The following is a 13,561-nucleotide window of genomic DNA, read 5'->3' as shown; positions in this document are numbered from 1 at the left end:
AAGACTGTATTAATCGTGATCGGCGTTATTCGCGGAAGGATCTCGTATCTGTGTTTATCCCCCCCCCCCTCCCCCTTTCTATATGACCCCCACTCCCCTTCTCATCCTCTTTCCACTCGTTTGTATTTTTTACGTTACTTTCCTCGCGTGAATTTTCTATATTTTATACGGCATGTTTATATTATTATTGTTGATAATTTTCTGCGAACGACCGCCGACAACGATGCTCGATGAATTAATTAGTTTTTCCTTTTTTACTGCCGCCGCTCAAACGTTTCGTAGTTTTGCTCAGAGTGAAAGGGAGTCATTATAAAGATCACACGTCGAGTAGTGAGACGAGTTGTGTACGATTTAACGTTTCTTTCATCAACTGTCGGACAGGCGTGCTCATTTATAACGTTTCGATGTAAATACAATCTTTTTCCTTTTTATCTTTTTCTTTTCTTTTCTTATTTTTTTTTTTTCTTTTTCTTTTTCTTTATACGCAAACGTGGAACACTCAATCCCCACGATATTCAATAGTCACGATGTGCACCGTTCCGCAGTTGATTTACTGTAACATACCACGAGTGCCTATAATAACGATGCTGAATCTTCTATCCCGTAATCCGCAGTGAAGTTGCAGATATTTCAACAGCTCGAGATTAAAAGCACGCGTTTATCGAGAGAGAAGACGGTGTTTCGAGAAGGAGAGGAACCCGTGTACTTTGTAAATAACGAATGCGTTAACTCGTGATCGGTCATACGTTTGTGATCACGAAGAGGATGCCACACGGACCGTGCGTACGTGGTGATCGTCGCAAGGTTCTTACTCGCAAATTCCAAATAATCTTTTATCTTACGATTACTTGCCCACGAGGAAACGTTACCTTCGACTACGGCGACCATGAATCGATATTTGTACATAACTGCACCTTTCTTTTTTTTCTTTTGCCAAAAAGCACGCTACTCGTGCCGATGAAACTATGGCGCAGATATCGAAGGCGTTAACGAGCATCGGCCGGAGAAGGAACTTCTACTAATAACATTTTTCAACCATCGTGTCTCCTCTTATATACTTGTACCCCTGAAATAGCTTCTTTGAGGACGTTTCGAATACAGTTCCTATACAGTATGGTAAAGCGACTTAGAGACTCGGTCGGCCGTTGTCCACGATAAACATGATTCCAAGACGAGTTTTCATCCTTCTTTCTCCGGCTGTACGGAGATATAAGTATTTAGATCTAAGGGACATATCCACAGCGTGTAGTGTACTTGTATATGAATACCGAAATAAATATTTTCAATGTTTTTGACAATATTCGATGATGCTTTCTTCGTCATTACATTCCCATATTCCCATCGAAATAGCACTCCAAGCGAAATAGAATACGTAACATGTAAAATAAAAAAGCGTACGTTTATCGTATCTAAGAAATCATATATTTCATACGAAACATAATAAATGTAAAGATAAAAGTTGCTAATACATACCCAAAAGGGTACACGATAGGTTTATGATACCTATAAATATAGTGACACTATGCAATAATGTGAAAAAAATATAAAAAATATATAAAGTTCATTTGTACAATTTTAAAATGTCGAATCGTGCAGGAATTGGATTTCGAACGAAATGTGATTACAGTCAGCGCTGCTGATGAATCTATGCTAATTGTCTAAAAAATATTTGCGTAAGAAAGTAAAAGAAGTACTGATAGTTCGGCGTCATTGATGCTGAGTAAGTGTTGCGAAGAGTGATACAATCCACGCTCCATTTTGCTTCAACAATCGTATAATCTTTTTACATGCTTGTTATCTTCTTGAAATTGTGTCCTTGTAACGATTCCAAGACTTTTTCATTGACAATTCAATAGACGGGATAACAGCTCTGTTATTTTCATTTTAATTTAATTACGAGGATTATTTTCGCTTTTTGCATTTGGTTCTACCTCGACGTCTGCGCGATGAATTTGGACGAGTATCTGCCTTCTTTGAAGATCTATAAATAGTTTGTACGTTAATCACTTATGCTAATTGAAATTCTCAGAGAATTCCTTACCTGTGAACCCTGTTCACTGACACGGAAGTGTGTTTCTTTAAGGTCAAGTGCTGTTGAACCAATTCCGCTAATTTACCTTGTTGAGCAAGCATCGAAAGGAAGGTACAGATAAACTCGTCGTAATTGTGCGTTCTACGACAATCATCGATCTGAAACAAAATCAAATGTCCTTATAATACTACATATTTTAAATTTTATCAGAGTATATCTGAAAACATATTTACCTTGTACTTGTTCCTTTTGTCATTTTCATCTTTCAAGCTGGTCTCACAAATACTAATTTCGTGTTCTAAATTTTTCAATAACGCTAGGAGGTCCTTGGGTGCGAACGTATGCGGTTCGAACAATTCCGGATATTTTGAACATAATTTCGGATCAATCTTTTCGACCTTCTTCTCTTCAATAACAGTGTCCCCGTTACTAGTCTTTACTCTGGCGTGAGGTATTCTAACTTCTCCCGACAGACAGACTTTCTTATGTAAGTGACCACTGTCGGATACTAATCTTTTACCATTTATATTAATGTTTCCAAGAGAACGACCTACTTATGGACACAGATTTCATGTACTGCTATCATACTGTATAAAGAGATACAACAGTGTGGAAATATAATGAAACAATTGGCCACATACGTACTTAAACCCGCTTCATTTTTCTCATCCCCAGACACTCTAATCACGACAAATTTTTTGAAATCTTTTGTCGACGTTGGACTGCTCTGTCCAGAATTCCATCCCCATGCTATAAACCAAGGGGTTTATTTACTACGAAGAAGCATCTGTTTTGCTCTTGTTGCATGAACGTGATCGTGTTATAACAATTTTTCTGATTGCGATTATGTAACAAGAAGCAGTAAGAAAGTGTTCAGCAAGGATAGGTCAAATAACTGTACCTCAAAGCTGTCAAAAGAGACGAAATATGGGGGAATGTGCGAAAGTCAAATAATACCATCAAGCACAAGAAGTTTAGTCCGCTATACAACAGCACGCGCGACAGTATAAGAAAATGAAGCTAATAATTTTTATTCTATATTCTGTTCTGATTGTGACAGAGTCATCAAAGTGTCCGGAATCACGGAAACCTCATTCCACTAGTTGCACCATATTTTACAACTGTGTGAATTTGCCTGGTGGCGGTTACGTTTGGGTACCCAGTAAATGTACCGAGAACTTGGTAAGATGAATATTGTGTTAACACGGTTAACAAGTACGCGTCTATAATTTTTAAAATTGGTAACATATTTCCATTGTTAGATATTTCAGCCATATTTAAGAATGTGTGTTCTGCCTGGTGATACCTGGACATGCGACACACTGTCGACAGAATCGTCTTTTATAACGAACAGGTATGATATCCCTGAATTGATCAATCCAAATGAAACTAGTTATATGGGATTCACGGAAAATCCATGGAATTTTTCTGAATTTATTGACTCGTCATATACTACTGACAGCATTCCCGATTATTCTGACCAAGAAACGGCAACTCCATACCCTTTGATTGAAATTGGAGAAACAATGGAACATAAATATGAATCAAACACAGATAATGCTTCTGAAAGTAATAATATACAAAATGATTATCTACAAACAGAAGATGATAATAAAAAATACTATTCAATGTTGAATCAATTGATACGTCATTTGTTGATATACAGAAAGATTACTATTCCATTAGAATTTTTAGCATCATCATTATCCACACCTTCCAGACCTGTTACAAACTTGCCATTATCTAATTATCTTATACAGAATTATATTCAACAAAATAATCATTTACAAAATACCATTATAACTGATTCCAAATTACAAAACACAACTAAAAGTAACATAACTTTAAAAGATGATAAAGATGAATCAGCCACAGGCAACCCAAAAAATTCGTTAATACTTGATAACTTAGAACATGAAAGCTATATAATTTCAATTACTGACAATATTGGAAATAAGCAATATTTGACTATTCAAAGATATAAATCATTGGCTTATAATTTGGATTCACAATTTGTTCAGATTATTCCATGTATAAAAAATGCTCGAATGCCAAATACAACCAACTGCATTAAATATTATGTTTGTGAACCTGAAATAGCCTCTATAATAGAATATACATGTCCACTATTTACAGCATTCAACAAATATTTAAAAATATGTAACACAGAAGCTTACAATAAGTGTATAGAAAATAAAAATAACAAAGAAAATGTAAATTTACCAGGAGGTGCAGACAATATATTTCAAACAAATATACCAAACAAGAATATTTGTACAGAACATGGAAAAACAAAAGATCCAATATCTGAATCACGTTACTATATTTGTTATGCAGCTTCAGATAATTCCCAAAATATCAAAGCTATACAAATGACGTGCCCAAACGACTTAATATTTTGTCAAAGTAAAAAAGTTTGTACAACAAAATATCTCTGTAACACTATATGAAACATGAATGTTTTCTTACTTACCTTGTGTTGGAGAGTTAAAAGCAGATCCAATTTCGGACGATGTATCGGTACTGGACGAACTGTGTGCTGGTGAAGTTTGAATTCTGAGAGGAGTAGCATAATCCAGGGCACACATTACTACCTTTTCCATACCACTGAAATGTTTATATATGTTATAATTTCACTTACAAAATAAAGTAGTTTATATCTATGAAAGTCACCTTATTTACTTTTTACCTACTTAGATTCAGTCTTCCCAGAAGTAATACTTGAAGCTGGTTCTTCAGTATCTGTAGTAGAATCACTGCTTCTTTCAACTGTAATAGCTGGTACTGATGAAGATTCATCAATTTCTGATTTATTGGGTAGAGCATTTTCCTCGTCAATTTTATTCTTTTTTTCATATGATTTATCTGATTTCTCTGAATCATTTGAATTTTTTTCTGTCCCATCTTGAAGACTTAATTTAACAAGCTGTTGTAATGCTTCTAATACTATCTGCCTATTAGTTTTCAACATAGTTAATTTATGTGAAATAGCGAGTCGCCGATCAGGAACAACAGCCATTAGATTAAATCTTATATCTTGCAATTGTTCCCCTGTTGCCATTCCTAAACGGTCTGTAATTACCCTTCTAAATTGTTCAGTCCACTCTTCGTGTTCTTTCCACGGACCATGATCCATAGGATATGGCTTTAGACCATCCAATTCAAATAATCTACCATTAATTGGTACATAACTAACAAAATGAAAAGCTTCCCCAGTAAATCTACCAGTTGAAACTCCAGTATTTTTATCTTGACGTCTCTTGGCTTGAGGCATTGCATGCGAATTGTGAGCACAAGCCAATTCAGGTGTGTTACCAATTGCCCAACCTTTATTCTCTGGGCACATACCAGATGTATGCATTTTCAATCTGGATAAAGTTGTACCCAAATGAATATTTGGGCAATTAAGTAATACAGAAAGCAGTGCATGGGTTGCACAACTATTGGGCACAACCTATAAAATAATAGGTTATTCAAAGCACATATTCTTGTATTGTAAACATTACATATAAAATATGTATATAAAAGTTATTGTACCTGTTGTGCAAAAAATATATTGTTAACAATCTCTTCATCTTTCACAAAACTTTCATCTTGTTCTACAACTTTACGTCTAGACCTTCTTTCTTCTATCCAACGAAATAAAAATATAAAACCATACACTGGACCCTCCAATGATTTTTGCAAATCATATATTTCTTCTACTTGTACACCCTTTACTCCAAAATCTTCCAGTAACAATGTAAATAAACCTAGTAATAAAAAAGACAAAAGAATACGAGTATTTTAAATATACTATAACTTTGACATCATAAAACAGCAGAATCACTAATTTCTTCCCATTTATTATGACAATGCTAAAATATACATGTGGCATGTATAGAAGTATAATAAAACAAAACAAAAATATTTAAATATTACATTATGTAATACATATTAAACTTTATGTTTTTATTATAAAAAATATAAATTGTAGTGTTATATCAAAATAAACTACTATGCAGTTATAATGTATTCGGATAATTTAATGTTAGTAACTTTTAAAATGATATACTCTCATGATTGTTATTTTATACCTGGGTCACTTTCCAATTCTAGCCAACCTTCCGTTAATCGATTTATGTCAACTGGCATTCTGGGTTGAGTTTCAAGTCTAACATTTAAAAGAATTTTACATCCTTCTAGAAATTTTATTATTCCGTAACAATTAAAGGCGCCATATTACATCAAAACATATATCATGTGACCTAGTCACGTGGTGAATAAAAGCTTAAAAAAGTATTAAAGTAATTTTCAATAATTTTTTTACTTCTTTATTGTATATTAGATAATCTTTCAATCAAAACATACTTTTATTTGATAAAAGAAACAGATGGTTAGAAACACTTTTGTTTTAATTAAAAAAAAAATATATATATTGAAGTTCATACAAAACGAACATAAAATTTAATCCAATTAACAAAATTTTGTTATTAGTACATGATTTTGTACTCATTTTAAAAAAATGCATATTGAATGTATTTATTTTGATATGTAAATCTAGAAAGAAAAATATAATTTTATTCAAATAATTTCACCAGGTTGACAGTAGCGCATTCTATTAACAATTCCAACAAAATACTTTGAATGACATTTTAGCCACGTACATATGTCACTTAGAAATAATTTATGTTTTCCAGTAGTTCGTATTAACAACAAATAATTATTATGAATATTTTTATATTAATCATTAGCGTGTTGTTATTTATTCAATTATCAGAATGTACATTGTCACCACCTAAAGATAGAAATACCAAGAAAAATAAAGGAAAAGTTGAAACCAAGGTAGAAAAAATAACGTTATACAAATTTTGACAAACTGTAGATGTGTGATTAAATTTTGTATATGTTGGGATTACAGGAAAGTCCTATAGAACAAGACGTTTTTAGTAGACTTTTAGTAGTAAAGAATCCTAAGACACATGATATTATTCGAAAATCGGGTTATTATTTTTCTAATACAACTCGTCGACGATTCAGTGGAGAGGTTTTGGGATATATTACACCTGTAAGTCCAGGTTTTATGAAATATTGTTTTAATGAATATAACGTACATTATATGTAGTGTAAATATTTTGGTGAAAACATTAAAGACAAAATATTTATTTCCTTTAGTGGAATAACAATGGACTTGAAGTTTCCAAAATATTTCATGGGAAATTCACAATGTTATCGCCAGTGTGGTTGGCATTTTCAGAAGGCAATGCATCAACATATAAATTGTCAACTTATGATGTTCAAAAAAAGTGGTTGAAAGAAATTAAAGCAGCAAATAATAGGAGCCACTATGTAAAAAGTATATTAACTTTTTAATATAATATTAATCATTTCTTATAAGAAAATATATATAACTATATAACTATTGTTTATAGTTTTACCAAGAGTATTGTTTGAAAACTGGTCAGCTAATGATATTATTGAATTATACAGTGATACGAAAAGACAACTTAGCCTGATTTCTGCACTTACAGATACAGCAAAGGTACTAATAAAAATATATATGATGTATTAAATATTTACTGCTATATGTTCTATTATGATAAAATATTCTAGAATTTCCATTTTGATGGATATGTACTGGAAATATGGAACCAGTTTGTATTAACGGGTGTAGATGCACAGATTGTTGTAACAGTGATTCAATTTATTGCTCATCAATTGAAAAACAACAATTTGGATACAATTTTAGCAGTGCCACCTTCAAGAGGGTAAGTCTTTTTATTTTTATTATAATCAATTTATAAAATATATAATTTTCAAAGATACAAAGAATTATAAAGCATAATATCAAAGTACTGTATGTATTATTTATTTTTTAATTTTTTAGCCCATATAATCAATTATTTAACAGAGATCAATTTGATCAATTATCACCGTATTTAAAAGCATTCTCTTTAATGACTTATGATTATTCAAGCATTCAACGACCTGGACCTAATAGTCCAATTGATTGGGTAAGGGAATGTGTAGAATTACTAGTACCTGAAGAGAGCCCGAAAAGGGCTCAAATTCTGTTAGGTCTTAATTTTTATGGATACAATTATACACCTGAAGGAGGGAAAGCCATTTTAGGTTCAGAATATCTAAAAATACTTGAGTCCTCTAATGAGAAAATTCAATGGGATGATAACAGCAAAGAACACTTTTTCGTGGCAAAGTAAGATATAGGATCATTAAAGAATTTATAGCTTAGATGAAATCATTTTAGTTTAGGATGAAATTTAGGGATATATTTCAGGTTATCAGGGGGCAGTGGAATTATCTTTTATCCCACATTATATTCTATTTTACATCGACTGGATCTTGCAGCAGAATTGGGTACAGGTATATCAATTTGGGAACTAGGTCAGGGATTACATTATTTTTACGATTTATTGTAAATCTTTTTACATATATTACAAAGGTACGTGATATAAAAAAAATAAAGAAAGTTATCAAATACAATTTAAAAGTACAAATAAATATTCAGTCTTAATATTAATGAATGAAATTCTCATTGTATATTTAAACATAATTATCCCTAATAATACTTGTAAATCGAAGTCAAGATATCTTCTCTTATTCTAGTGTATCTTAAGTCGTAAATTATTACCGAACTTCGATAAACCTTTATACATTACTACATAGCTTTTTGGGGTATTAATGTAACATTATTGTTATTCTTTAATATTGGCATTTCCTCTCTTCCTTTGAACATCATCATAGATTGAGGTCCACGTATAATATGATACATTAATGCCCAGCATAGTTTTGCTGGCAATAAGCTTTCATAAAAAGAAACATTACAATCGATTATTTTTATAATCTTAACTAGAATTAGAAAAAAATTTGTGCAATTTACCTTTTCAATGGCAGAAGATACCTAACTGAACCAGGTAATACAATAATTACTTGATTCACCAATATTCCAGATACAACTTCTTCTGCAACATATTCAGGTTCTAACATTGATATCAACCTGAAAATTATAAATCTTTCATATATTAAAGCAATGTAATAAAAACTAAAGCTTTGTAAAACTCATTATATACCTGGGCCTTACTCCATAAAACATGCCTGTGTTAATGAAATAGGGACATACTAATGTAGCATGAATTCCATCGTAACCATGGGCCTGAAAATATTGCAAAACCTTATCTGCTTAAATATCACTATGCATAAAAAAAAAAGAAAAGCATAGCAAAATAATTCCAAAGTATCCTTACTTTAAGTTCAGTGAAGAGACTTTCATGATAACCGATAGCCGCAAATTTGGTTGCCGAATAATCAGTGCAATTATAGGTACCTAGAAGTCCTGCTACGCTTGCCACGGTTACGATATGGCCGTGATTGTTTTTCATCATATCTCTCACAAATGCTTTGGTAATCTGTTAAATATAAATGTTGTTTAATACCTTCGATTGAGCATTGTCTATTTTATCTTACCCAATAGTGAGACAGAATGTTCACTTTATAAGTACGTTCGATCTCAACATCTGGTAATTCCCAAAGCGTTTTTCCGTACACGTAACCCGCGTTATTTATCAACAACGTTACCTAAATATCAAAATTATATCAGATCACTTATAATTTATTATCTATTATTTATTTAGTTTTATTTACCGAACCAACTTCAATCTGCACTGTCTTCGCCAACCTATAAACTTCTTCTCTGCTCGTGATATCGCAATAGTAACCCCAACATTTTCCTCCATTGCGTCTAATCTCCTGGACTGTATTCTCTAGTCCTGAAAATTTATAGAAACATAAATAATTCGTTTCTATTTTTATTTTTTCTTCGCGTTAGATTATATTAAAACTTGCCGTCTCTATTAATATCCCAAATAATAATACGAGCTCCAAGCTTTGCCAGCTTGATCGCAATTAATCGTCCGATTCCACCTGCACCTCCCGTTATCAGGGCAACCTCTCCTTTTATAGACTTCGCACGATAACGTCGCGGAATTAATGTTAAAATGATCGCCTCACTTATATAAATGAGTGCCATTCCCGTAAATAGTAAAAGATCGTATATTATTGTGGCCCATCCTGACAGATCCATTTATACCCTTGAATCACAAGATAATACATTTTCCTAATTTAAAGCTACAATGAGGAAGAAACTAAAATTATTCAAGGGATTTTTTCTACAAATATTTTAAAGCAGTAAATTTCCCTAACCCAACGCGCTACAAAAGTTAGACATTCACCAAAAAATTGCAACATCGAATGTGCGATATTTCTTCATTCTCAAGCAAATTGGCTCTTTCGATATAGTTTCGTACTATGTAATCTACTTCTTGCATTCGTGATACCTCTTTTTGTAAACTGTTGCATGTTCAATTCTAACCAAAGTTGCATACTCGATGAAGGACCGGTTCTTTTGCTTTTTTTCCAATTTCTGTGAGAAATAGAAATCATGTGGCCTGGTAAGTTTCAGTAGTGGTCAGAAATTACGTGTATTACGGTATTCTTGCACGAGTAGTGGTATGCCGGTCTACGAGCCACCGATTTGCGGTTACTGATGTTGTTATGTCCGGTCAATGCACTAAGCATGCGCGCGCGCTCCCGCGCGGTTCCTTAACAGGGATCATGCAAGGATGTATCGTTTATACAATTTATTCTATGATCGTCGTACACTTCTGGCTGAATATTTATTGCATCGATTATTTGCGACGGAGAATTATTTCACGCGAGGCAAAAATATAGGAAGTACGTTAGTCAACCTGACTTTTTCTGTTTCTACTTTATTATCTCTTATTTGTTTCGACCGCTTTTCATGAAGTTAAAGTCCTATTTTCATCGGAATTTCGTTTGCGAGTGCGAGTGCCCTTAGGTAAGCGCGAAAAGAGTCCTATAAGCATTAATTCAAACAAACCATTTGGGATGGCGTCTAAAACCGTTTCTACTTGATAACATCAGAGACTAGTTTGTTGAGAGAAAGCCAGCTTCGTAAATATGGAAAGTTATATGTGAGAAATACTAGGAAACACAAATTTAGGTTTTAAGTTTTTGATTTAGGTCGTAACGTGCAAGGATTTTTGTCTGTGAAGAGAACTGCTAACAGATTCCACAGATCATTATACATTAACTTAGCTTTATGTTATAAAGTTAACAAAGCATTACGCTATTGTTAATATTATTTCTTAAATAATTAATATTTAATAATTATCACATAAAAATTTAACTTCACGCTCTTTTTTCCCCATCACTTTCAATTGACGTTTTGTTACAGCAGTCATTAATCTTTTTGTTTGTTTTTATTAAATACTTACGATTTTATTTTTCACCAAAGATAATTTTCCACTTTTCCACTATGTTGCAGACGAAGCGTCTTATTCAAGGAAACACATGTAACGGCTTTGTCAAACAATCGGTGAAGTTTTTTTTTTTAGTTTTTGAAGAAGTGTCTTGACGGTGCTGTTCTTCTTTAATGCGAGAAACGGCCAGAAGAAACGTGAACTTGTAAAATGATTCTCTTTCTGTATTCACCTCTGTACTAATTGATCGACCGGTGTTGACTGGCGCTGTATTTCTTAATGCGCCCGAATTGCAAGACCCGCGATGCTTTCCTGCGTGACTTTAAAAGCCTTGCTCAGTGACGTACTTGGTAACCCTCTTGGAAGGTAATGGAAAACGCTCTTACAATCCCCTCCTTTATGATCTTTGTCCTCGTATCTTATGTATAGCAGTAAACTCTTATTTGATTGCTGACCTTAGCTTTATAAAAGAAAAAACATTTTTAAAATTTCTCTACTGATCTATTTTTTGATATTTTAATGTAATATTGGTTTTATCATAATTATTATTTTAATGAAAATATGAGATTTAAAAACCAGGTTCAAAATGAAAAAGAAAAGACTGCTTCGACATTGAGGATTAAGGTGAACACGGGATAAAAGTACCAGAATGATCAAGACATTGTACACTACTGGATTTACTATAGTATGGTATCTCGCAAGATGCACGAAACATATGCTGCAGATTCCTAATACCCTAGAAAAGGCCCGTACTGTATTTTATGGTGAAAGTTCCTGCTGCCTCTCTCTTCCTGTCTTTCTGTTGATGTCCTATCATTTTGTGCCATGCGAGAATGTGTATTTCAGTTTGACCTAATTAATTGTATATAGAGCACGCATATAGAACATGAAAGAAGATGGTTGCAGAAATACAGACCCTATGTTTAGGAGGTTGATTAAGCGAGGGCTTTCTTCTTGTCATTGCATACTTTCAGGTTTAATTTAATACTATCTATACTTAAAATAAAATTTAAAATATGTCTCTTATATAGAAAATAACTGAAAGAAAGTAGTTGTTATAATTAATCTACTTTTTTAAATTTGTCTATATTAAAATTATTATCGTTTATTTTGCAATAGTCTTCATTAATACTGTACTTTCTGTCTCCATGAGAATACTCAGTTATTATTTTTTTAATTACAGTAATTAAGCGAATCACCTCCCTCTTTGTCACTGTCAAATTTGCAAGAAGACGATGTATTACAGGAAATTACACGAGGTTATTGATTTGCAATCCATCATGGTGTGTTATTTTCCTTTGGATAGAAAGTTATGAGATTCGAGTGAATCTTTGAATTACGTGCGTGCAATGCAGATGGAGTATTGTAACAGCCTAGCTTACACAATCGAATCGGAAATTTATTTCGTTCCTGGGTGACACATGTCTATGTACGGGAAAATATCGCACACTTCTCTGTTTTCGAAGATAATTCGCATACACGTACACGCGCACATCGTCATCTGAATTACAAGGAGAACCCAATTCACACGAGTGGTTTTCATAGTGTCAGTGTAGGAAGATAGCTGGAATCACCTTGTACCCGGTGAAAGGACCACATTCAAGATCTAGGTCAGTGGTACTCATTTTCCACAAAAGACAAGAAAGGTGAAGGAATGGCAATATTGTTATTACATCAAGGAGTATTGTTTATGATATATAGTGCACGAAGGAAAAGAGATTTCATAGTTTAATTTTTTCAATTTTCTCATTCTACTTTAGGATACTAGAGATAACGCCAACTTATCTTTAAATTGCCATTTCTAGGCAGGTCGCGTTGTTCCTGCTATCGTCTCGTTCATTAAAATTCTACCATTTGAAAAGATACTTTTGCTAGAAAACCTTGTACTTGATGGCGATCGCAGCGAGGGACGACTCACATGTTATGAAAAAAAGACGCAATATAATGACAAAGCAGCACGGATATTTCATTATCTATGCAACTCAATGCTCCGCGTAATAAGTCGTACCTGAATTAATGAATAAATGAAAGATAAACGACACCACGAACAATTGTACACTTTTATTGTCCTTTGAAACAGGCAGGATATAAGAAGTTTCCTTCTATCGCTTATGGTGTTCAAGGATTGATGCACGTGCAATGAAAACACGAACGTGTCTCGTAAAAATAATCTGTTATACCTGCTAGTGTTTCACAACACAAAATGTTATCGGTATAAATTTCTCTAAAAAAAAAAAAAAAAAAAAAAAAA

The 13,561-nt window shown here is 33.0% G+C and overlaps 3 protein-coding genes across 3 annotated transcripts; 1 reads left to right on the top strand and 2 right to left on the bottom strand.

The window, feature by feature from the left end:
* Positions 1-1,597: 1,597 nt before the first annotated feature.
* On the bottom strand, positions 1,598-6,233 carry calypso (ubiquitin carboxyl-terminal hydrolase calypso). The gene is made up of 8 exons (XM_017905987.1): positions 6,109-6,233; positions 5,570-5,784; positions 4,726-5,486; positions 4,506-4,639; positions 2,678-2,782; positions 2,266-2,582; positions 2,042-2,190; positions 1,598-1,981 (listed from the first exon to the last, which is right to left on the bottom strand). The coding sequence occupies exons 1-8, from the start codon at positions 6,164-6,166 to the stop codon at positions 1,903-1,905; spliced, it is 1,818 nt and encodes a 605-aa protein (XP_017761476.1). The 5' UTR covers positions 6,167-6,233; the 3' UTR covers positions 1,598-1,902.
* A 506-nt stretch (positions 6,234-6,739) lies between these two features.
* On the top strand, positions 6,740-8,451 carry LOC108551733 (chitinase domain-containing protein 1). Its single transcript, XM_017905990.1, has 7 exons — positions 6,740-6,856; positions 6,933-7,079; positions 7,187-7,367; positions 7,444-7,553; positions 7,625-7,779; positions 7,899-8,228; positions 8,310-8,451. Exons 1-7 carry the CDS (start codon positions 6,740-6,742, stop codon positions 8,449-8,451), a joined length of 1,182 nt encoding a protein of 393 aa, XP_017761479.1.
* A 239-nt stretch (positions 8,452-8,690) lies between these two features.
* LOC108551703 (estradiol 17-beta-dehydrogenase 11) lies at positions 8,691-10,265 on the bottom strand. The gene is made up of 7 exons (XM_017905951.1): positions 9,875-10,265; positions 9,674-9,798; positions 9,497-9,607; positions 9,277-9,438; positions 9,103-9,185; positions 8,913-9,029; positions 8,691-8,835 (listed from the first exon to the last, which is right to left on the bottom strand). Exons 1-7 carry the CDS (start codon positions 10,110-10,112, stop codon positions 8,691-8,693), a joined length of 981 nt encoding a protein of 326 aa, XP_017761440.1. The 5' UTR covers positions 10,113-10,265.
* Positions 10,266-13,561: the final 3,296 nt, after the last annotated feature.

Source organism: Eufriesea mexicana, unplaced genomic scaffold, assembly GCF_001483705.2.
Source record: "Eufriesea mexicana isolate 0111107269 unplaced genomic scaffold, ASM148370v2 scaffold5017, whole genome shotgun sequence".
Lineage (NCBI taxonomy): Eukaryota > Metazoa > Arthropoda > Insecta > Hymenoptera > Apidae > Eufriesea > Eufriesea mexicana.
This window is presented reverse-complemented; position numbering and strand designations above follow the sequence as displayed.